Source organism: Aulonocara stuartgranti (assembly GCF_965226115.1).
Source record: "Aulonocara stuartgranti genome assembly, chromosome: 13".
In the NCBI taxonomy this organism is placed as follows: Eukaryota; Metazoa; Chordata; class Actinopteri; order Cichliformes; family Cichlidae; genus Aulonocara; species Aulonocara stuartgranti.
In genome coordinates, this window is record NC_138949.1 from 26942600 (window position 1) to 26965492 (window position 22893).

Consider the following 22893-nt stretch of genomic DNA (forward strand, 5'->3'; position numbering starts at 1 on the left):
GTAATGCAAAACATGTAGAAGATATTTATTCATTTTCTGTATCATCCATAAGTTCCTTTGGTACAGTGACACACAAAGTTTGCATTGAAGACATTTATATATAGCGATGTGATCTTAGGTAGCTTTATTGCACCCCTTCATTTGGTTTTATATATTTGAACCACATTTGAAGAAGTTCAAATATATAAAGCCTGTTCCCTCTGCTGAGGATCTGTCTCACTAAAATAATTGTGCTGCTAATGACCAGGTGAAGCGGCGCTCTTCTTTGTGACACTGAAAACACTGAAAATTCTGACTTTAGGCTCTAAACTATTTCACCCCCTTCATATGAACCCCCATAACACTTCTGTGTGACAACGGACGCCCCTCAGTCTTAGTGCTTTTGGATCTATCATCGGCATTTGACATGGTTGACCATAATATCTTATTAGCGAGACTTGAGCACACTGTAGGCATCAAGGGCGCTGCCCTGGATTGGTTTAAATCCTATCTCTCCAATCGGCTCTCTACGGTACATCTGGCTACATCCTCTTCCTCGGCTGTACCTGTTTGCTGTGGTGTCCCCCAGGGATCTGTGCTGGGCCCTACCCTTTTCTCATTATACTTGCTTCCTTTAAGTGCCATCTTTGAGAAATACCATATTGCTTATCACTATTATGCAGATGATATCCAGCTCTATTTTGAGCTAAACGACGATCTTGCTCTGTCTCTGAATAGCCTCCGAGAATGCATGTCTGAGGCCAAGAAGTGGTTGTTGTCGAATTCTCTTATCCTTAATGAGAAGAAAACCGAGATTATGATTTTTGGTAGTAATGCCCTTCGTGCCAAACTCCGGGATGCCTTTGGTTTTCTTAGTTGTTCTCTCTCTGATACTGTCAGGAATCTGGGTGTCTTATTTGACAGCTACTTTTCACTTGACAAACAAGTGTCTGCTGTTGTCAGATCTAGTTTTTACCAGCTTCGTCTTATCTCTAAGGCTAGGCGCTATATCCCGCATAAAGATCTCGAAAAGCTCATCCACGCCTTTGTAACGTCGAGGCTAGACTATTGTAATTCACTTTATTGTGGTCTCCACTCTTCCCTTTTACATAGATTACAGACAGTTCAGAATGCTGCAGCTCGCATTCTAACCAAAACCAGCAAGTTTGCCCACATTACTCCTGTCCTTGCCGATCTGCACTGGTTGCCTGTCAAATATCGTATTCAATTTAAAATTTTGTTGTTTACTTTTAAAATTACTAACAACACTGCACCCAGCTACCTTAAGGACCTTTTAAACCCTTATGCTCCTGCTAGGGCTTTAAGGTCATCGTCACAGTTACTGCTGGCTCAGCCCAGATCTCGACTTAAGACTAGAGGTGATCGATCGTTTGCTCTTGTTGCACCTGTGCTGTGGAACAATCTCCCGATTGGCATCCGGGCATCTGATTCTATTCATTCTTTTAAATCACAGCTTAAAACATATCTTTTTAAACTTGCCTTCTCCACCTTTTAATTGCTGGTTTGTTTGTTTGTTTGTTTGTTTGGTTGCTGTGACCTATTGACCTCTTGTATTAATTCCCTCCTATCTTTCTATTGGTGTCTTTTATTATGGTGGTACAGCTTTTATCTTGTTATTACCCATGTGCTGTAGTCATTCTTATTGGTAGCTTTTATCTATGAACATAACTTGTTATTTTTTATTTTTTTATCCGTTATCAATGTTTTAACCTTTTATTGTTTTATGTAAAGCACTTTGGTATGCCCAAGGCTTTTAAATGTGCTCTATAAATAAAGATTGTTGTTGTTGTTGTTGACTCTGGGTCTAATAGCACTGACTATAATTTACTAAATTAACTTCATGTTTTAAACAGCTGAGGAATGTTATGTTTATGGACTAATGTACAACGAGAAGGGATTTTGCCAGTGCCGTGGCCTCCTGCTGCTCTTCAAAAAAAGACTGTAAGCTTAAGCAAATTTTGAGTTGACTTCACTTTTCAAATATAGAGGCTACAGGACATCGTTTACAGTGTCTATGGTTACAATCCATTACTTTGAATTTAACAATAAAGCCATTCATTTTCAGTCTTGATTCTGGATCTTGGCAAGATGAGCTGGCAAGATCGGTTACGCTTCCATCTCTTTTTTTCTTTTTCTTTTTTCTGGAATTCCTGGAATTCTTTGTGTTAGATTAAATACACAAATCAAATATAAACGCATAATAATGTCCTGTTGGCCGCACTATTACTGTCACTGATAAAATGTGGTATGAAAATGAATCCTGTACCTAACAAAAATCACGTGGCCTTATTGTGTGTTGTCTTTCCTCGTAGGTGACATTGTTTGTTTGATCAACAAGGAAGCAGTCTGTTTTGTAGAAAAGTATTTGTACATGTCTGTGCTGCGCTAACTTTTAATTAGTACACATATGCTGAAGAGTTTTCATACTCTTATTAATAAAAAAAAAAGAAGAAGTTCAGAATTAGACTGTGCAGATTGACTGGATCCTATTGGCCATCTCAGAAACTGCTGCAGTCTGGGGTCTTTAAATACATTTAACTGATATGAGTGAACTTGTTACTGTTATTGCACATAATTTAAAATATTTGTGCTTTTGTGATATTTTATTACAACCTAAACTGAACGTTCTGCCTTTCTTCTTTCTTCAGGGAAATGAAGCCAGTTACCCCCTGGAGATGTGCTCACACTGTAAGTAGCTTAAATCTTTGCTTGATCTAATTGTACAAAACTTAGTTTACTAAAAAAACGTAAAAAGAAAATACTTATTTTGATACGTTTTCTGGGCTTTTTGACATGACTAGTAAATAACCAATATTTTGATGACTCTCCAGTAAGGAGACAGTGTTCATTTGGTGTAAAGCGTAAAAATCAGTACTACAAATTGGGTTTAACATCCAGTTTACAGAATTTGAATGTCCTCTGATAAAATGCCATTCATTGAATGTCTGGTGTTTCTGCTGATCTGACTTCCTCTGGGTTCCTTTGGGTTAAAAATCTTTATAATTAAAAATCTCTTACAGTATTATTTTAACTACATCATATCTTAGCTGCTTTTTATGATTTATCATGCATAAGTGCTGAAATGGTGAAGACATTGTCTTGAAATCAGTCTCTTATGCTCTTTTTACATCTACAAGATGTCTGCCTGGTAGACAGACATATTCAGGTTTATGAGCTCAAGAGGAGGAGGAGAGCTGAAGATATGACTCACATTTCTTCTTTGCTGGCCTCCTTCACCTTCCCTACCTGATGATGCACATCCACACAAGCTCATACTGCTTTGTGTTGTTGAAAAGTCCTCAGAGATGCAGATTTCTCACCAGCTCTCTTTGGTGCAAACTGCACATTTTTACACCTGCTAAAAGGGTGCGCTGCTGGATGTGTTTAATGAGTGCTGAGACTGTGACAAGTCCCTCGTAGTTTAGGGGTACTGCTGTTTAGATTGACCTTCAGACAAGAACAATCATTTTTGCATCAGGATTACCGAGGCTGTTGTGAGTTTTGGTGTCACAGTGTAAAAAAAGTCTTGTATGAGGCAGAATTGGATTAAAATAAACTTCTTCTCCACAACTATTATTGTATGTTATAATCTTGATCAAACCAGGTGAAGCAGAGATGGGATGGAGAGATATAGGAAGGGCAGGAATTTTAGTAGTAGTAGTTTTTCTGCAGGTTTTTTCATATTCAAGGAACATGCACAGGGATTTTATTAATTTGCAAGTATTGCAGCTGGGGATGACTTTGCAAAAACAGACGATTTGCTTGCTTTATGTTTAAGTTGCAAATTATGAGTTAATTTGTTTTAAAGTTAATTTGCTATTTTATTATAATTATATTTGCATAGCATGCTTACCATGACAAACATGCGCATAAAAATATTAAAAATGACATTTTGAATATTTTTTATATTTTTAATGCCACAGTGCGTGTGGACTGTGGCTTTTCCATACTTAGACTGTCCTACTGTAACATTGTGGGGAACGGGACCTTGGCCTGCCGGGCCTTCCAGCCATTCCTTCCCCAGGATTATACCACCATAATGAGGGAGATGAATTTTGGCTGATGCATGACCCTGTAATGAACCCATAAAGGAACTCTGTATTCAGTCCAGGATATTAACAGCTTCCCTGTCCTTGTCTTTGTCTCTCTTTAGCTACATTTTTCCTGGTCACCACTGTCTAATTGTCTTTCACCTTCTCTTTAAATGTTATCAATCCTATTTGCTGTTTGTTTTTAAATGCGTTACTTAGGCATCAAATACAAACACTGACAAGAAATGCCAAATTGAGAATGCAATACCCGGATGTGTTTCTCCTATTGCTCCGATGGCTCCATTTGTGTCATGGTTACACAGACATGAGCCAAAATTAAACTTGGGTGACCTCCCACATTTAAGGCCTGTTCTAGATCTGACCATATGCATACATCAGTGATATAGCAATGATTGAGTACAGCTAGCTAGCTACTGCTTGTTTCAGCCAAAAACATTTTAGGTGGGACGTGTATATAAGTGCTTCCTAGATCACCAAAATCTGTGTGACCAACTGTCAGTTCAAAGTAATTAGTAATGACAAAACTGTTTTATATGTGTACAGATACACATAATATGCAGACATGTGGGAATTTAGGAAAGAGAATGATGATTTCCTCCTATATATTAGGCATTGTTTTTTTTTATTATTATTATTATTATTATTATGTTAGAATATATTTGCTTCTGTTATTATTGTAAAATTTGCTATCCAACTTATTTCTTAGTTCAGGATCCTTCTATTTTTCCTTTTTATTTGTTATTTTATTTTTTCCTCTCTCGGTCCTTCACTCGCTGTCTTCTCTCTGTCTCACCCTGCACTGACAGAGCAGCTGTTCAGCTCATCAAGTGCTTGGACAGGCAGGCACTTGACTGGCTGCTAAGAAATTAGCTCTGGCCCTCTGGTCAGAGAAATTCATCCTGCTGCACCTTTACTGCCCCACCGTGAGACTGATGCCCGCTCACTCGCACCTGCCATCAGACACTTTCTAACTCTGTTTGTGTGGAACATCAACATGAATTTTTCTCCATGTGTCCCACTGATAAGATGGATTGTGAAATCGGGTCACGTTCCATGCACAATCCCACTCGCCCCTCCCTGGCCACATTGATCAAAACTCGCCCTGCAACATGAGAAGCAGGGCTAGTCGAACAAAAATGCACCTCTTGTATTTGAAGGCTTGTGTTAACTGAGTTTTTTGTTGAAATGCCACATGAAGAAAGTACAGCAACATTAATAGGGACTCTGGCTGACCTAAAGGGCTCGAGTCAAGTGAACAGTAGATGTCAGTAATTATGGGAATAATTGTGCCATCTAGCATGTGGCTTTGACTTGCTGCTAATCATTTAGCCTACTTTGCAGACATTACTGAGATATTTGTGTGTTGCATTTCAGCCTGACATGATTTTTGTCTCTATTTTCTGTGCTGGAGGATGAATTTCTGAAAGGCCTGTAGCCTCTTTTCAATGCAGTGTCTCACCACTGCTGGCTTAAGCGAGCTTAGATCAGGCAGAATTTAATGGCCTACTTGTAACAGTGTGCAGTGTGTAATTAGACAAACCACACGGACACACACCTCCTCACACATCCTTTTGCAGTACACTCTGCTAAAGTATATGCACGCGCCCACTCTGTTCCGCCACTCTGTTCACCCCACACACACACACACACATAACCATGAAACCCCCCTCAACGCTTCATGCTCTCAGAGAAACGCAGCAGCGAGTTTGAAACCATTGCAGGTCTGTCTGCAGCCGCCAAAAATAAATGGCGGGCGACTTGCTGGAGTTCCTTGTTGCTAGGGGTTTCCCTGAGGGTGGGAGCCTGAGCCTCTGTCGGTGGGGGGTAGTGGGGTGAGTTGGGGGTTTTCTCATGACAGAACGGCTATAAATAAACACCATCAATGCTTTGCCCTGTCCTCGTCCTCAGTTTGGTTCATGCAGGCAAGCTGTACATTGTTGGTGCAGCCAGATAAATCAGCCTAATGCACAGAGTGCTGCAGCTCTCAGCTGTATAGCCTTCTCACACCTGCTGTCTAAATGAGATAAGACTAACGCAGTGTGAGAGAAACACTGTATTTTTTTTTGTGTGTGCTTTTTTTTTTTATTTAGTGCAAAAATTGGACTAAATTTTTAAAATTTTGACAGATGACCCAGAAGTCTTGCCTACTGCCTACTCCATCACACTGCTTTAAACTGGCTGCTGTGCTCAAATTTTAGTCTAAACGCAACCTGAGTTGAATTACATTTAGCTGACCACATGGGTGTTGACATAGGAGTGAGTAACTGTGCATATCAGCTAACTTTCTCAGAGCCAACATTTTGCATGTAAATCAAAGGTTTAGCACATATGTAATAAATGGTTGCTATTTATGTAATAAATGCAATGTTATGTATCTAATTAGAGAAACTGAAACAATGTCAGTGAGAGCTCCCTAACTGGGAATTCTGCGGTATTAAAATACAGTACACGTGTGCACAGAGATTGAGAGGGAGGTAAACAAATGTGAAGAGTAACAGTTGGCAGCACTTCTGCAACATAGAGGGAGCTAATACATTTTCAAACAGGGAGGAAAATCCTGTGTTTGAATTTTGACAGTCTGTCCTAAGAAACAGCTTGTGACATCCTGCATGTGGCTTTAACTTCAACCTTACAACTGATCACATCACCCACCAAAATGCTGCCAGGCTGTATACGTCATGCAACACCGCTCAATCAAAAATGACAGAGAGGGTTTTTCATCCATATGGCCCCTCCCTGTTTAAAAGGCAGGATAGCAGATATGAAATATGGTCTTGATCAAGAGAATTTGTTACTGCGTCTGTAGTATTGGGCATGCAATGCAGGAGGATCGTCAGAATTCAAGCGGAATTTTTGTTTTTTTCGCCTTCCCCACCCAATGTTACCTTCCCATGAGTTTAAAACTCCCAATCTCTAGATTGGTCTGCAGTCCTGTTATCCCTTCAGCAGTAATCTTGTCTTTCAATATGTTCTCTGGATTTTACACCCTCGTTGGCTCACAACAGCCCCTTATTGGGGGACAGTGTGATATTTCATCCAGTGTCGAGTGTTATTATTGAGCTGTGCATGCGACCTTTTCATATTTGCGAACCCTCACACCTCACCTTGTGTGCCTTGACAGCTGTATATGGCAGAATGTGCACTGTGATCCTCACTAACATGTCAACTGAATTTTCACTCTGCATCCCTCCCCTGCCCCGTTTGCCTCGTTTCAGGTTAGCTGCGTTAATGGAGTCACATGTCTCCATTAATGTGCAGGGTGAGCCGTTTTTAGGGCCGAGCATGCTTAAGAGGACACACTCATTAGTGATATTTTGGGAACATTGTGTTTTTTATAATTAAACAAAAATGGGGTGGAGAAGCCAGTCGCACTTAGCAGATTTCCATTTCACACAGCTGTGCCGCTGTCTGACTGCTATCTTGTTACAGTTAGGTAGAGCATTTAGTTTGTGATCAGACCAACCTTTTGTGCAGCTACTCTGATAGACAGTTTCATATAAAAAGTACCCTTTGTTGCTTTAGATTTATTCTTTTATCGGCTGAATTTGCATTTTCAGATGACTCGTGATATGCGCGCTGTGAATTTAACAATGTTTGACACGCACAAATACACACATACCTCAAGAATGCCACTAACCGTACAGGAGGCCATGGAGGACGAGCTGTGTGCTGTAGACCAGAAGGAGGACCATTTGGCCGACCTTAGCAGATTTATTTATTTTTTGTTAAGTAATGCTTATGTATGTTAGCCTCCTGTGTGCCCTCAAAGGCTGATGACATCTACATATGCATGTGTTTTCATGCATACACCTCCTGAACAATTATTTAAATATTCGTGTGTGTGTGTGTGTGTCTGTTTGTGTGTCTGTGTGTGGGCTACTTTAGGGGGCTAACGGGTTCCAGTTGCCTAGTAACACAGTTAAGGGTGCATACAGCGTTTATGGAAGTAAGTGTGTGTGTGTTGTGTGCTGTGTGGTGGAGTATATGAGATTATCATAATCATCTCACAGTTACATTGGGTCTCCCTCAGAGATGCTCATTAGCAAAGCAGTGTGAGGATCCTCTGTGACTATGGAGACCTCAGAAAAGCATTTTTCTTTACATAGGAAAACATTTTTGATAATATTTCAGTTAAACTTCCTTTACATGAAAATGCATCCAACAGTATATTATTCTGCTCGAAATAAATGTAAAGGTAAGCACAGACGTGTCATTTTCAAACCATCCCTATCAATTTCTGTAAAGTGTAAAAATGCCAGAGTGAAATCATCTTGTTGTCAAAGGTGTGCTGTATATGAACTAATGTATAAAGTAATCTACTAGACACTGTCATCATAGCAAACATGTAGCTCCACTACACCTTAATCCACAGCAGATGTACGTGTTTGAATGCGAGTTTGCAACATCACCCACCTTGTTGTGTTTCTCTGCTGCCAAAGACAGGCTTTAACATGCAGGTCTGATGTTGGGCTTAGATGCATGACTCTTTCTTTTCCCTATACAACCAAAGGTCGCGAAGAAGGCAAGTGAATAGCAAAAGTGAAGGTTGAAGGTTTTATCACACGCTTTAATAGCCAGTCGCTCAACAGCATCCTGTTTTGTGTGAAATCGAGTAAGATGTGCCAACCCATTCAGGAAATGTATGGTGTATTATCTTATCTCAATCGTTTATTCTGCAACATTACTTCTCACTTTTCTCGTTGATGGTAATTACAGGTGTTGTTGCAATTTAAAAAAAAAAAATAAATAAAATCCAAGAACATTTCATCTTATCATGGTGGCTCTCACACCTAGGACGCTTTCCCATCCAGCGTGGTCATTTCAGGCTGGATGTGACCACTGCCAGTCACAGTTTGTTCCAGCCTTTTTGGGAATCAGTTGTTGTTGCTGTCGTACGCAAACTATGCCTCATTTGCAGCTAGATTTGGTACACATCATTGTGCCACATTTTAAGGTTTTTAGCTTCTGTAATGGAGAGAGGCTGTTTGTAAAGCTCAGAAATTCAACTTTCTTCACTGCGCTCACTTTTAATCATACTAGAATGAGTTTGTGTAAGAACATGAGATAAGAATAGTTAAATTGACGAACCTTGTTTGTTTGTTCATCAGCTGCTAAACCTCCAGCTCCCATATGATTTCAGGAATCTACCACTTGACCATAGCAGATGGACCCATATGTTGGATAAGTCAAACCAATATGTTTTTACATTTTTAATTTTGGCTCTGTAGGTTCCCCTCTGTGTGTGAATCTAGCAGACATGGGGCTTGTTGGTGTGACACTGGAAAAGGAAGGCCGATGTCCTTGCTTCCATGAATAATACATGGACCTACTCACTCGGCAGGTCCTGACAGCAACAAGGGATCTGGATCCAGTGTTAAGATGTTCCCTGCTTAGCGGCTGCGCCAAAGTTTATGTGTTGTAAATGTCACAGTACTTTTTCATCAGAACTGCATCCAGCTTATCCTACTAACCTGACTTTGTAGCACAAAACGGAACTTAAACAGAGACAGGGAGTTACTTTGAGGTTACGGTTTTGTGAACGGTTTTTCCTTGTGTCCTTACAAAGCTGAGTATGGAATTCTGAGGCAAGTAATTATTATTCTTTTTATTGAGGTCCTCCTTTTGCCTTCAGAACTGCCTTAAATGGCATAGATTCAACTGCATCACACAGTTGCTGCAAAGTTTTAGTTCTTCTTTGCACATGACTAACGACCGGAGGCGCCTTTCAGTGTGACACCAGCCTTTGGAACAGTGTGCCACTACAAATACAACTAGTTGATTCTGTGGACCCTTTTAAAAAGCAGATTGTTTAACAAGATTTCTGTTAAGAATAGGAATGGGAATCGAGAACCGGTTCTCTACAAGAGCCAATTCCCAGTAGTTCAATTTCTTGGAATTGTTAGTTTGAGTGCCTAACGATCCTTTTTATTGGTTCCACCTCCACTTGCACTGTAGTCAGCTGATTTCTGTTTGTGTGCCAAAGGAGGAAAATAGTGGCAGAGTCTGCAGCGTGGATATGGCCATTATGTTTATTTTTATTGCACAAAAGGATGAGAGAGTGGTGTGCAAACTTCATCCAGGATGGAAACGGCTGCATTATGTACACATAACTTTGGCTCTTTGCACGCAGAGAGCATGCTAACACTGAGCTAGATAAGACCCCAGTATGATGTTAAAGCTGAGTGAATTCTGACCCCAGCCCAGCAGCCAGACCCTGAACTTCAAGAGATGACAAACTAATGAGCAGTCAGGCTGCAGCCTGCACCTGTAAACATACCTGTTCTTTTATCGTAGAGAAAATAAAGCATTTGTAGTGTTGTTTTTGTGCGATGATTTTTTTTTTTTTTTTTTTTTAAATTGATGTGTTTAAATTTTCATGCAGATTCAACACTCCCTACTTCACCCATCATTAAACTCTAAAATTGACAGTCTGATATTTGGTGACAAGTGCTCTGTATTTTTAAAGTTACTGATGAACTAATAGAGAGGGCTGCCCGGAGTTATTCTTTGCTATTGGTTTTGATCTAATTTGGAGAACGTGGAGTGTTCAAGATCTATTGGATGTGTGTCAGAAGTATCTATACTAAGATTTAACACCCTGAAAAAAGACCTGTCCGGCTGTGTGACAGATTATCTCAAACATGGCTTTGATTTACCGTACTAACACAATATGGTGCCTATCTGTAGCATTGATACCCCTTCACGGGCTAAATGGTTATGAGCTAAGATGGTGTCATCTGCTGGGCACAGGAAACAGGAGGCCGCTGATAAGGAAGTGTTTTGTGTCGCAGGACAGCCGTGTGCTCGCCTCTGATAACTCGTGCCTGGTAGACACAGACACCCTGTGGTCTTTATCAGCTTGTGAATGTGTTCTTGTGTGTAGATTTGTCATATCGGGAACATATAAGTGAAGTGAACCGCTGACCTCTCATTAGAAATAAATCTGGGTTTTCAGATGTCGTGGATATTTGATGCAGACTAACGTCTTGATTTGTTAAACAGGGGAAAATCAGAGTGGCTTTGACATCATTAATTTAAATGTACACATACTTACACAGCACATGGATAGTTTATTAACAGTGTAATAGTAAAGATGCTGAAAGCTGTAATGAGATTGCTCACGATTAATTGGCACAACTGACTAATTAATTGATCTGCTTATTGTTCCAGCTTTGTAGTACACCATATGGCAAGCATATTGCACTGTGCTTTGGAGACGGCCTTTATTTGGAGACATTCTAAGTGCTTTGAATGGATTTGTACATATTTTTAGTCTCCTGGGAAATTTGACATGCGATTTTATATTTTATTTCCAAGGACCAATGAACAGAGTTCTGTAGTTGAGTCATTTACAATATACAATGTTGTTACTGTTCTCTCAGTGCCCTTTGAATTTTATTGGCTTGAAGGTGCTATAAAAATTCAATTTGTGATCATGTGACTGTCATGTGCTTTATTATTAGAAAGAACACAGAATCACTAACGGTCAATAGAGGAGCATTAAATCAAAACTTATTGGCTCACGGTGTTGGTCTAGATGAATTTTTTCATTTATCATGATGATGAGATACACATGCTGCAGGGACCCATAAAGAATATTTATAAAGTGGATTTCAACAGTGTATTGTTTTTCTTCACGTAAAGCTTTGCTTGCAACCAGCAGTGGCTGCTGCTGTGGTCATGTCCTTTCCAACTTTCTCAATCTGTCTTTCTCTCACTCCTTTATTCCTCCCCTACTCCTCCACCACACTCGCACTCTGATTAGTCATCGAGCTGATGTAGCACAGCGTGTTCGAGCTCTGAAACCCAAAACACAACCCACACCCGTCTCTCTCCGTCTCTCTCTTTGCATCGTATAATAGAAAGCGGAACAATAGGATAACATCCTGTAAGAATCCAGACATTCACATGTGCATTTAGAGCTTCGTAGCCAAAATATGAGATGTGTATGTTCCCTACATTGCGTCAGTTTGAATGCAGGTTCTTACTCTTCTGATGACAGTTGTATCTTTAGTGGTTATTACATTTCACTAACTGTGCTCACATCAAGAATTACAAGAAATTCCAACTGTAACTCCTTACAGTTACCACCACAAAGCTTGTTCTTCCTAAGTCGATCTTATCTTTGCCATTTAACTAAACTGGATGGCCTTGTGGAGGAAATTAAACCTGATCGTGACTAGAATAAGTTCATAACCTTTGTCACACCTCTTGATTGTGACTCTTCCTTCTGTTAGCTGTTTGTGAAGTTTAATAGACACCCTGTGCCATTTAGCACTCATATTAAAGTGGGTAAAGTAGTAGTAGTTTGTGGTTGGCCAGTATGATCACCTGACTCTCTGTGAATGAGCTTATATAGTAATTAACAACTGGATTTGTGATTGCTTGTGGATTACTACTACCATTGCTCAGTATACTGGCCGGGGAGTGGAGACTATTTCTCATGGCAAGGGAAGAAAAGATCCACCAGACCCCTTATGATAAAAAAGCACAAGTAGACAACAAAGGCTGTAAGTTATATTTATGTACTCGTCTCTGTGTCGCTCTTCTGATAACTCCTCTGTTACTCCCTCCTCCACTCTTTCTTGTCAGCTCTCATTTCTCTGCCTTTTACTCATTTTTTAAAAAACATCTACATCCATGGCAGTGTTTTCAGAGCAGGAGCAGTTTGCTTCATGTTAGGTTTGCTACCAAATGGAGCTTTGTTTTGTAGTTGCATCTATTTCAGGTATGGCTAGAAAAGAGCAGAACAAATTGTACCATGCTTACTGTGGGTCTGCAGCTAGTAGCAGGTAGTCCAGGCCTCTGCAGGCTAGAGGTAGTGTCCTTGACCTAGTTACAAGTGGTGACCATCAAAATCTATGACTACATTTCATGCGGAGATTTATAATGATATTTATTTGGTAGCATAAATATCCTCTGACTTAGTGTTTTTGTGTGTTTGATTTATTGCTCTTTGTTTGGTTTTGTTTGCTCAGTCTTGGGCTAATGTTGTTGCAGGTGCACAGTGCACTATGCATTTGTCATCGTCACTTTTTAGCTGTTTTTTCCCCTCATGCTCTTGTATAGAACTTGGGCCTGTCAGGCACTTGACACGTGCACACTTGTGGTTGTTTGCTCATAATTTTCATTATCTAACAAGATAGAAAATGCCATCAGCTAAATGTCTTGAAAGACAATGTCTCACCCATGTCTTCTCTTGCTTTTTCTTTTTGTCCAGTCGATGCTGATGAGATTAAGAGGCTAGGGAAGAGGTTTAAGAAACTCGACCTAGATAACTCTGGCTCACTCAGCGTGGAGGAGTTCATGTCGCTGCCAGAGCTGCAACAGAACCCACTGGTGCAAAGGGTTATCGACATATTCGACACAGATGGGAATGGAGAAGTGGACTTTAAAGGTATGCAATAAAGCTGTCTGCTTGTGGGGATTTGACTAACAGTAAAAAAAATCCTTTACACATTTGTGACTTCAGCAACAAACCTGGTTCTTAAGTGGAAGTTTGCTTTGCTTTCATTCTTCTAGTTTACTCATGGTTTAAGTATTACTCTCATACCTAAACACATGGAATCAATAGATACTGCCTGCTACAGGAGGCCTGGTGTGCAGTGAGCCAAAAAAAGCAACAACATAGGAGGAGACGTGCTGCAAATTCATTTTTGATAGTGACTATTCATATTTCACCATTATGTAAAGCAGTAGCATCCAGGCTTCCTAAAGATATGTGCGAAATAGCCTACAGTACATAGCTTGGGTCAGCCAGTACAATAACTAAGAGTAATACCACTGCAAATATGGCACATATTGTAGTATTTCTTTGAAGAAATACTACAATGTGTGCCATATTATGTGCCACATCTAAAAAAAAACAAAACAAGACTGAATAAAGTTCCTTGAATCCAACAAGCTCATTCAGCTCCTCTCCGTCTTGTAGAATCCAGCATCCTGTTCCACTAATAAGACCTGTTGCTGGTTTTCAATGCTAAAACCATTTATTTTATTTTGTTTCCAGTCCATTAAAATATTCTGCCACCTGCTTTTAAGGTCATTTGCATTTCAATGGGGCACAAAGTCCACATTCTGAACACGTCATTCACACATGATGGGGAATTGCCCCTATTGCATAAAGATAAGGATTGCTTTTATTGGTCTGCATGTTTACAAATGTGCCACTATCTTGGAAATTCAGTCATAGTGCAGGCTTAAAAATAGCCCAGGTTCGATATCTGTGGACTTTGCAACCTGGACATTCTTCTGTACAGTAGTAACACTTTCCACAAAAAAAGAAAAAAAAAACATATATAGAGAGAGAGTTAATGAAAAGAATTATCATCATAAAGTTCAAGTTTAACAAATGAACAGTTCAGAACAGTGTATGTCTTTGTCTATAAATGAGCTCTTCTGTGTTTTGATAATAAACTTGATGTTGTTATGCTTCTGTATTGTGTAAGTTTTTCTTAATATACTATTTAAAGAGCAAATTCCATAAAATCGAGATGTTTCTAAAATGCCATGTTGAAGTCAGGACTGTGTGGGAAGCCTGGTTTAGCTGTAAACCTACAGCACTGATTGCTGTTCTGTTCTCTTTTCTCACAGAGTTTATCGAGGGTGTTTCACAGTTCAGCGTTAAGGGGGACAAAGAGCAGAAGCTTCGATGTAAGTAAAGCTGCTTCTTCGCTTAAGTCACATGTAGCCATGGGTAGTAGAACAAGTTTCTTATCCTCAAGCACATCCATTTGTTTTGTTGCTTTGGGAGTAAAACCAGTCAGGGGCTTTGTCCCCTGTGACTCCCCTCTTCTGTTTGTCTCACGTCACCTTGCTGCTGCAACACAAATTCCCTTGGGGTAGTATGTCCTTTATAGTGCACAGTGTTAACCTTTTGGGTCACCTTTCATGAGCTAGTCAAGTTTTCTTTTTTAAAAAAAGGGAAAAAAACAACCATTTAAATATTAAAGAAGAGTTAAAGACTATATATAATAAAGGCTGATTGGTTTAGACTTCCAACTACCTGTGCTTCTGCTCCCTCCCCTCCCCATGCCACTCCCTGCACCACAGTTGCTTTTAGGATCTATGACATGGACAAGGATGGCTACATCTCCAATGGCGAGCTCTTCCAGGTTCTGAAGATGATGGTAGGCAACAACCTGAAGGACACGCAGCTCCAGCAGATCGTGGACAAGACCATTATCAATGCAGACAAGGACGGAGACGGCAGGATATCCTTTGAAGAGTTCTGTGCAGTAAGTCAAAGCCCTCCTGGGGTATTTTGGGGTGGTGACATTTGTGCTGATGCAGCCTAGTATGTTGGAAGCAAATGTCAAAGGGGCGGAAAACTCTGGAAACACAAACACTTTTTGCTTAGGCTCAACGGCATTGGGTTTCAGTTTCACACTTCCTTGTTGAAATGTGGTGTCAAGGGCTGTAAACATAGCCTGGTGTGTACTTACGGCATTTGTAGGAGGATCTGTGTCATCCAGCAAATTTAAGGTCGGCAGTGATGAGCGTTATTTGGTTTGTAAAAGCGCTGACCCAGATCAATATTCTCATTGCTGTCGTACTGATATGCATAAACTAACTAGAAAGTATGTGGCTGTAATTATCTAATTTAAGATCACAGATGCAAATGAAGTTCTCTCAATACAATTAGTGTCATCTTGTTGAAAAGTGTGATACACCGACTCGTCTGTTGTCGGACCCCAGTGGAAATGGCTTTGCTCTGAGACATATTCTAAAATGAAAGACTCCACTTCCAACTGACAGACATGAGCCCCACATTTGACAGCTATATCTCTGGAGCCATGAACTAAAATGGCTCTTTCCTCGTGGGAGTGTATTTTCAGAGTGGTGCAGGAGAGTATTAGATCAGTTTTTTTTTTCTTACCGAAGCAGTGCAGCTCAAACACTTCAAGGTTCAAGGAAAAGGCTCCATGACATGATTTTATTCTTGCTTTGTAGTATTAACAACACTGTTGTGTAAAAGTAACAACGGAAGAGAAAGTGTGTAAAAATAAGAGAATAAATTTAGTAGATTTTCTCAGGATGCCGTTGATCCCATTGTTACATTTCGGCATTTCCACAGCAGTGTTACAGCGAGAACTTGTTGTTGATGCGGTCACTCATAGTGAAACTGACATGCTTGTTGATGGTTATGTGGTGAATGAAACGTTACCAATATGAAATCACTTTACAATGAGGTGAAGGCCGTATATTCACAGGTAATGTACAGTAATCTGTTTACCCTCTGAACCAACATGTTTATTTTTAGTCAGTTAAAAATACACTGAGTTGTTTTCTCAGTATATAAGGTCATAACAGGTTACCTTTTAATGGCAGTAATAAAAAGATGACAACTTTTTAAAAATAGCAGTACCAAACATTGGTGTTCTTCTATTGTGCAGGTCAAAATGTTTTTAAGGGGCCGTCTTGTTTGGGCATGGGTGCCTTAACCTGAGACGGATTCTGTTGCAGGTCTCTTCCTGGTAAAAGGGAGTTCTTCCTTTCCACTCTTGCCACATGTTGTTCATCAGAGATGATTGATTGTTAGCTTCTTCTCTAATACTTTTGGCTTTTTACTGTTGAACGTAGCACATATCAAAATTTATTCATAAATTTTGCATATAAATATAAAGCTCGGGTGCTGTTGTTGTGAATTGGCACTTTATAAAGAAAACTAAACTATGTGAACTTTAATGCTTACCTCCACAGCACTAACAGCACTCTATTAAAGATTTTCTTTTCTATTCCTTCCTTTCGCACTTTCATCCAGGTGGTTGGTGGCCTCGATATACACAAAAAGATGGTGGTGGATGTGTGAGCGCTCTCCGCTTGCTGAATCCCCCCCTTTGTCCTCGACTCTCGCTTTCTCCACCATCTCTGAAGATCTGCTCAAGACGTCCGGCAAAACGCTCTCTGTGTAAATCAATGGAAGTATTCGCTCTCTTTCTCTCTTTTTTTTTCTTTCTTTTCTCTCTCTTTCTCTCTCTCTGTGAAGCCACTTTTTCTTTTTGAGAAAAAACAAAACAAAACACAGGCCTCGTGAAGCCAACTTTGAAGTGTTATTGAACTGTAAATCCTCTCAATAACCCGGTCGTAGCACTTTAAGAGACTGAAGGACATCTATTTGTAATTCGCAAGAGCATCTCCGGTTTTGGATGAGGGGGGGAAGGGGATGCGGTGAAGAGGCTGGTTGGCTTGTTCATATTTCATCCTTTCATTTTCTTTTTTTCTTTTTGTTAATTGTTATTTTTGATATTTATTTTTTGTTCTTGTTTTTTATAAAGAAGAAAAAAAATACAAGTATATCTATGGTTGTCTCGTGAGGGGAAGTGTGTAGTGTATTAACACTTGACTTGCAGCACAACTAGAAAGTGTAGGGTATGAAGTGCCAACCAGAACATATCCAGAAAACCAGTCCAAGTTATTACCCATCATCACAGCAGTCATTCATGCCAGACAAATGGGCTCGTGACGCTTCCAACTGCTCGACTACGAGTCATATTAGAAGCAAATCAAAATAATTTTTTTTTTTTTGTTCTCCATTTTAGCTTACGCACGCAGTTTTGCAGACCGGTAAAGCTTCCAGTCACTCCTAGGAAAGCAACTCCAGTTTTATTTTCCTTTCTTTTTTTGTATTAAGAGTGGTAGTTTTATTTATACTTAAGAATGTGTTTATATTGTTGGAGATAATCGTTGTTTCCTGTTATAAAATTATAGATAGAAAAATTAATGCCAAGAAAATGTCTTTTGAAAAATAATTTGTGGCTGCAAACTGATACATGGTTTACTCTTGTGAAGCATTTTGCATAGAGCAGTGTGCATCTTTAAGACAATCTCCAATGCAAAGATTAGCTCTGCACTCACACTGACTAATGAATGATGGTGGAATCATTAGTATTTCAAGACTTTAATGTTAGGAACAGAGGCTGGACGGACTTGGCTTAGAACTGAGAGTGAATAATGGTGAGATTACAATTTGTGCAAGGACATAGCAATTTAAGAGACTTATCTGCAGGCAGCGTGTTTTTTTTTTTTGTTTTTTTTGTTAACCAGTATGTGTATATTAGGTAATCAAAGTGTGCTCAGCTTATTTAACCGTAAGTGGAGATGGCTTTGCCTCTGCTTAACAATGAGCCCTTCTGAATACGTCTCAGTACAGCACAGGATGGGTCAGTTTTCTTCAGCGCAACACAAACACTTAAAATCTTAACATGTTGGCATAACGAGTGTGCAATGGGTAGACTGTAAATTGTAGTTTTTTGTTTTTTTTTCTTTGAACGTGTACATTTCAAAAGTTGGCTTCTTCTCCCACTTTTTTTTCTGTCACAATCAATTCATTTTCTCACCCTCTGACCTACTAACAGGGAGAAAAAACATAACTTCAGCCAGATTTTTATTTTCTAGGGAAAATGCTTCCTACTGCAAACAGCATTGGGATAGCTTTGGTTTTGCTTTTGGAGGTCAACTGCTGGTTTGAACAACAGTTTTCAGTCAAGAGATGTGCATCTGGAGTGCTCTATTTTTCCCCTATCCCAAAGCTCTGCACGGCTTGGGCCTCCCTGTGCTTGCATGACATGGAAGTATATTTTTTGTTGTGCATGTAGATCAATTTTTTGAAATAATCCTCTTGTTTACACATGGATGGTGATGTTAATATATTTAAGAATTTAATGGTATACAATATGGATGTTGCCAAACTTTGGTAAATGTACACATATTATGAGAGGTAATCCAACTGAACTGAACTACATGTAACTTTTTGTATTTTACCCGGGTCAGCGAGATGCTTCGATTCCAGTAAAAGTTGCATATCTGATCCTGTCTCAAACTGCCACACACTGTACTCAGCTTAAAGGGGAAAATTTGATGTTTTTTTTTTTTTTCCTTTTGTATATAAGTATTTGTTAAATGCAGTTCTGGCTCTCTGTTCTCTGTATAGTTCAGACCGCGCTTTAGTTTGTAAGTGCTACTTTTCTCTGAGGGACTTGGGTTCTTTTTAGTTTGTGTGGGGATATGAGAAGATTTAAGTTTGAGAACCTTTTTTTTTCCTTTTTCTGCATGCTGCATCTTATGCTGTGGGACTGTTGGAAACTTGATACTGTATGAAAAATAAAATTTAAATAAACTTTGAAATGTTGAAAGTATTCTATTTGACTGTCCTTTTTTTATTATTATTATTTTAAACCTGACCAAGATGTGACTGACTAGACTTGTATCTTCATTCACCAGGAAAGAAGAGTACACACATGCTTCGTTTAGTTTTTTTTTTTTTTAAACACATTTGCACAAACACGTACTTTCAGATATCCATATTCCCTTAATGCACGTATCATAATTTTATTAATCATATTTGATACCAGCTGATTCAGAAACCACGAGATTACAGAAGAACCCGAGGTATTAGTCCAAAGGGCAGTGACGGTCTCAACACAGATCCCACATAGGAATTCCACCAGCCAATAGGGGAAGAGAAATACATATGGTAACCAATCAGGCTTCAGGTTTAGAATCTCTCTGCAGTCCTGCTAGCCACCACTCGGATGTTGCCATAGACCTTTGAAGGTGGACTTCCTGTAGGGGCAAAAGGGATTTAAAGGTCACTTCTCAGCACTAATGTGTAAACAAAGAGTTCAATTCCAAATATGGTTAATGCTAGATTCGATGGATTTGCTGTCAGGTGACTGATGCTCTGAACACTGGAAAAGGCTGCACAGCAGTTAAATAGGTTTGTTCAGGACTTGGCTAAACTGTTTGTTCAATGTTTTAGGGTTTTTCTTTAAGCTGACTGTCAGCTTATAAAAAAAAAAAAAAGTAAGAAATTCGATTTTTGCACTCCTTACGGAAAACATTAAGTGTTATAACAGGTCTTTTTAAACACCTGATTCAGAAAAATGGCTTCATTCCAATGCTTTATTGCCTAGCCTCTTTTAATTTAGGCACTTTTACTGCTGCATTTAAGTATATATCAAAATTGAAATCCATAAAAGGATTCACAGGGGAGTCTTATAATCTAAATTTCAATGTTTAAATGAGTACCTCAAAGTGAATAAATTAGTACTTGTACTTCTCCAGGAGTAACGGTATTTGAGACAGCAGAGTGTCCAACCAGCTCATCCAATAAAGCACCACCTCAATAGCATCAACCACATGATATACTGTGCTATAAAAACAATGCTCGTCTTACCTAAGATCAAGTTGCATATCGCTGTCCGGGCCATCTTGATATTCTGGAAAGATCCTAATACGTGAACTTTTCTGTAGACAGACAAAGCAGAGTGTTCGCAGTTTCAATGAACAATGAATACAAGGCACATAACTAGAAAACATACTGCAGGTATGGATGTATGCGAAAGGTTGTTTATATTGTCTTTAGAGTACCCACAAAAACATCTGCGTGAAGAGGAAAATAGCATTTGTGTGACAAAAACTGTTAGTAAGTAATATATGATAGTATGTTTATGCACTTATTAACAAACCAAATCAGGCCAGTTTATTTTATTTTTTTAAGTTTAATCCCAAAGAAGTAAAGCTCTTCTTTACAGAGTTTCTTTGCAAGATCTGTATTGAACTCCAATACTTATCATGACTAAAACAATGCAAGAGAAAAAATCCCAATCTAAATGTTTGATTAATGCTGCAGTGAAACCGTATCAACTTCAAAAAGGTGGCTAAAGAAAATTAATGAGGGATTAAGAAGCAAATGATGTGAAAAATTAATTAGTAATTTTACTGTAGCATATCAAAAGAGTGGATTTACTCACGTGTCTGCAAGCACAATGCGAGTCTTTGTGACATTTTCAATGGTGAATTTGGTTTTTCCTCCCTTCCCTGCTATTCTTCCAATAGCTCTGGATAAGTGGTCTCCCTTCAGAGGTTTCACTGCCAAAACATGGGAGAACAATTAAATAGATCTCGAGAGGTTGAACATTGTATTCTTCATGCAGCAGGGAAAGAGAACTGGTAAGAAATTATGACGACTCTAACAGCAGCCACAAGTGCTACGGAGGTGGAAACTCACCGTCTGTGACATCAAAGCTTTCAAGGAAGAGCTCATCTAATCTAATGAGAGCCAGAGCATCCTGAGGGGAGAGAGTGTGAATGTTACATCACGAGTGACAATCCAGCAAGGCTCAAAATTAACAATAAAATACTGTGACAGCTTCTAAAGATAATTTACACATTTAGACAAAGCAAAAACAACTACAAGTCACTTTATGGAGGCTACTGACAGGGAGGAAACTTTTATTGTATTAACAATAGATTATTTAACTACACTGAGCTGAAGTAAGTTTCAGTCAAGTGTCTCTACCACTGTGCCAAAACTTGACTTTTGGCTTGACAAATACACATTCAGTACAAAAGCAGTCAGGCAGAATTAAAACATGCAGAAAACTCATGTACTTACTTCAACCTGAAATCCAAGAACAAATGCTTTAACAAAATCAGCTGCTCTTTGGAGTGAGGTGATGTCCTGTGTTTCTTTACATGTCTGAAAGAAAGAAGGCATATTAGTCATATCAGAGATGAAATACTGTATATAAGCATTGTAATAAATAGGCTCACCAAATCACCGAAGTCTACATGAACAGGAGAAGCTTACCTTGATTTCAACATTCCTTGTTTTGAGGTTGAATCTAACTTGAAGTTGTAGGTTCTCTACAATAGGAATGAAAATCTTCAGCCAGTTATCTTTCAGCGGTGTGTATCTGTGAGCTGGAACTGGGATTTTGCGCATCTCATCTGATCCCTTAAAAAAAACAAACAAACACAAAGAACATTTCTGATCATACGGTGTAATGTTAGCAAAACTACTCTATAACATTTGGTTAGGATTTATCAGAAAACATCTTTGCTTTGTAACCCGAACTCAAAGCAATGCTGCAACTAATGTAACATGTTTACGATTGTTTAATGTGGTGACTTTTTTTCCACTTAACTGTCTGATCTTTAAATCATCAGGAAACAGTGAAAAAAATGTCATCATAACAGAAACCACTAATCCACAACAGAAGTAGAAAGAGAGATTGCAGAGTACATATAAACAGCAACCCCGGGTTTCTATTGTGCCTGACGGTGCATTTAATTACTGAAACATTCATATGCACGCTTAATTTCAAAGTTTCTAATTAATCCTCTGAGTACTGGACTGATATTAACCACGAGTAATTTATGCGTTTTGTTTTCCTAACTGTATTTTTGCTTTAGTAGACAGTGCTTTAAACAGTCAGAGTACTGTGAAATCATAAGTATTATAATAACAGTCACGACCTAAACACAGTATTTGTTGTGTATTAGAATATTCTACTTGGGCAACCACACTACCACAACAGCAGCTTTATTTAGTGTATTCACATGACTACACCGCGCGTGCGCATAATAGTTAATGGTTTGGTCGGGGAAGCTACTTTGTAAACATGACAAATAACATTAAATGTACAGTTATTGGTATTTATTTGACAAAACCGAGAGAATACACAGAGTCTATATATGCACGTGGTGTAGTTACCCGTAATTTGTCTCCTGAAATGGGCGGAAATTGCGGTCGTTTGCTTGCCACGGGCTCCTCTGTGTCCATGCTCGCTCCATCTTGTTCACGTTTTCGCTTCTGAGACTTTTTTGACTTAACCTTTGTGAAAGAATCGGCGTCATCTTTGTTCTCAATGGGTACTACAGAGTCCGGGACTGGGTTTTTGTCGGTGTCCATCTCGAAAAAAGTTTTTAAAATCAGACTTTGAGTAGAAACCTAAGCAGACTGTGAACGGAGACGCGTGAGCATGTCCTCGTGGGACGAAAAGGACCCAAACAGCCACATCAACGACGCCTGTAGATTGAGAGGTAACAAAATTAT

At 39.2% G+C, this 22893-nt stretch overlaps 2 protein-coding genes across 3 annotated transcripts in view; one reads left to right on the plus strand and one right to left on the minus strand.

Moving 5' to 3' along the window:
* The window catches only part of LOC309720983 (calcineurin subunit B type 1), a 31004-nt gene extending 11815 nt beyond the window's left edge, over positions 1-19189 (plus strand). Inside the window, exons 2-6 of one of the 2 annotated variants that reach the window (XM_082558278.1) lie at positions 2649-2688; positions 13273-13449; positions 14646-14705; positions 15105-15289; positions 16816-19189. In XM_082558278.1, coding sequence (XP_082414404.1) covers positions 2649-2688; positions 13273-13449; positions 14646-14705; positions 15105-15289; positions 16816-16863 — 510 coding nt within the window. In that variant the 3' untranslated portion in view covers positions 16864-19189. Of the gene's footprint in view, positions 1-2648; positions 2689-12480; positions 12563-13272; positions 13450-14645; positions 14706-15104; positions 15290-16815 lie in introns of those variants that run through there. The other variant, XM_082558277.1, reaches the window with a different exon arrangement.
* Positions 19190-19357: 168 nt separating this feature from the next.
* pno1 (partner of NOB1 homolog) lies at positions 19358-22861 on the minus strand. The gene is made up of 7 exons (XM_082558276.1): positions 22552-22861; positions 21646-21792; positions 21451-21534; positions 21064-21124; positions 20807-20924; positions 20230-20300; positions 19358-19616 (listed from the first exon to the last, which is right to left on the minus strand). Exons 1-7 carry the CDS (start codon positions 22747-22749, stop codon positions 19549-19551), a joined length of 747 nt encoding a protein of 248 aa, XP_082414402.1. The 5' UTR covers positions 22750-22861; the 3' UTR covers positions 19358-19548.
* Positions 22862-22893: the final 32 nt, after the last annotated feature.

What these genes read in the sequence shown, in the direction of transcription:
- pno1 (XM_082558276.1), bottom strand. Translation starts at nt 22,749, where the DNA reads ATGGACACCGACAAAAACCCAGTCCCGGACTCTGTAGTACCCATTGAG. An exon ending in TTTCAGGAGACAAATTACGG is followed by an intron (nt 21,793 to 22,551) that starts GTAACTACACCA and finishes GTTTTTTTTAAG; the next exon opens with GGATCAGATGAGATGCGCAA. An exon ending in AAGCTTTGATGTCACAGACG is followed by an intron (nt 20,925 to 21,063) that starts GTGAGTTTCCAC and finishes ATGTTTTGGCAG; the next exon opens with TGAAACCTCTGAAGGGAGAC.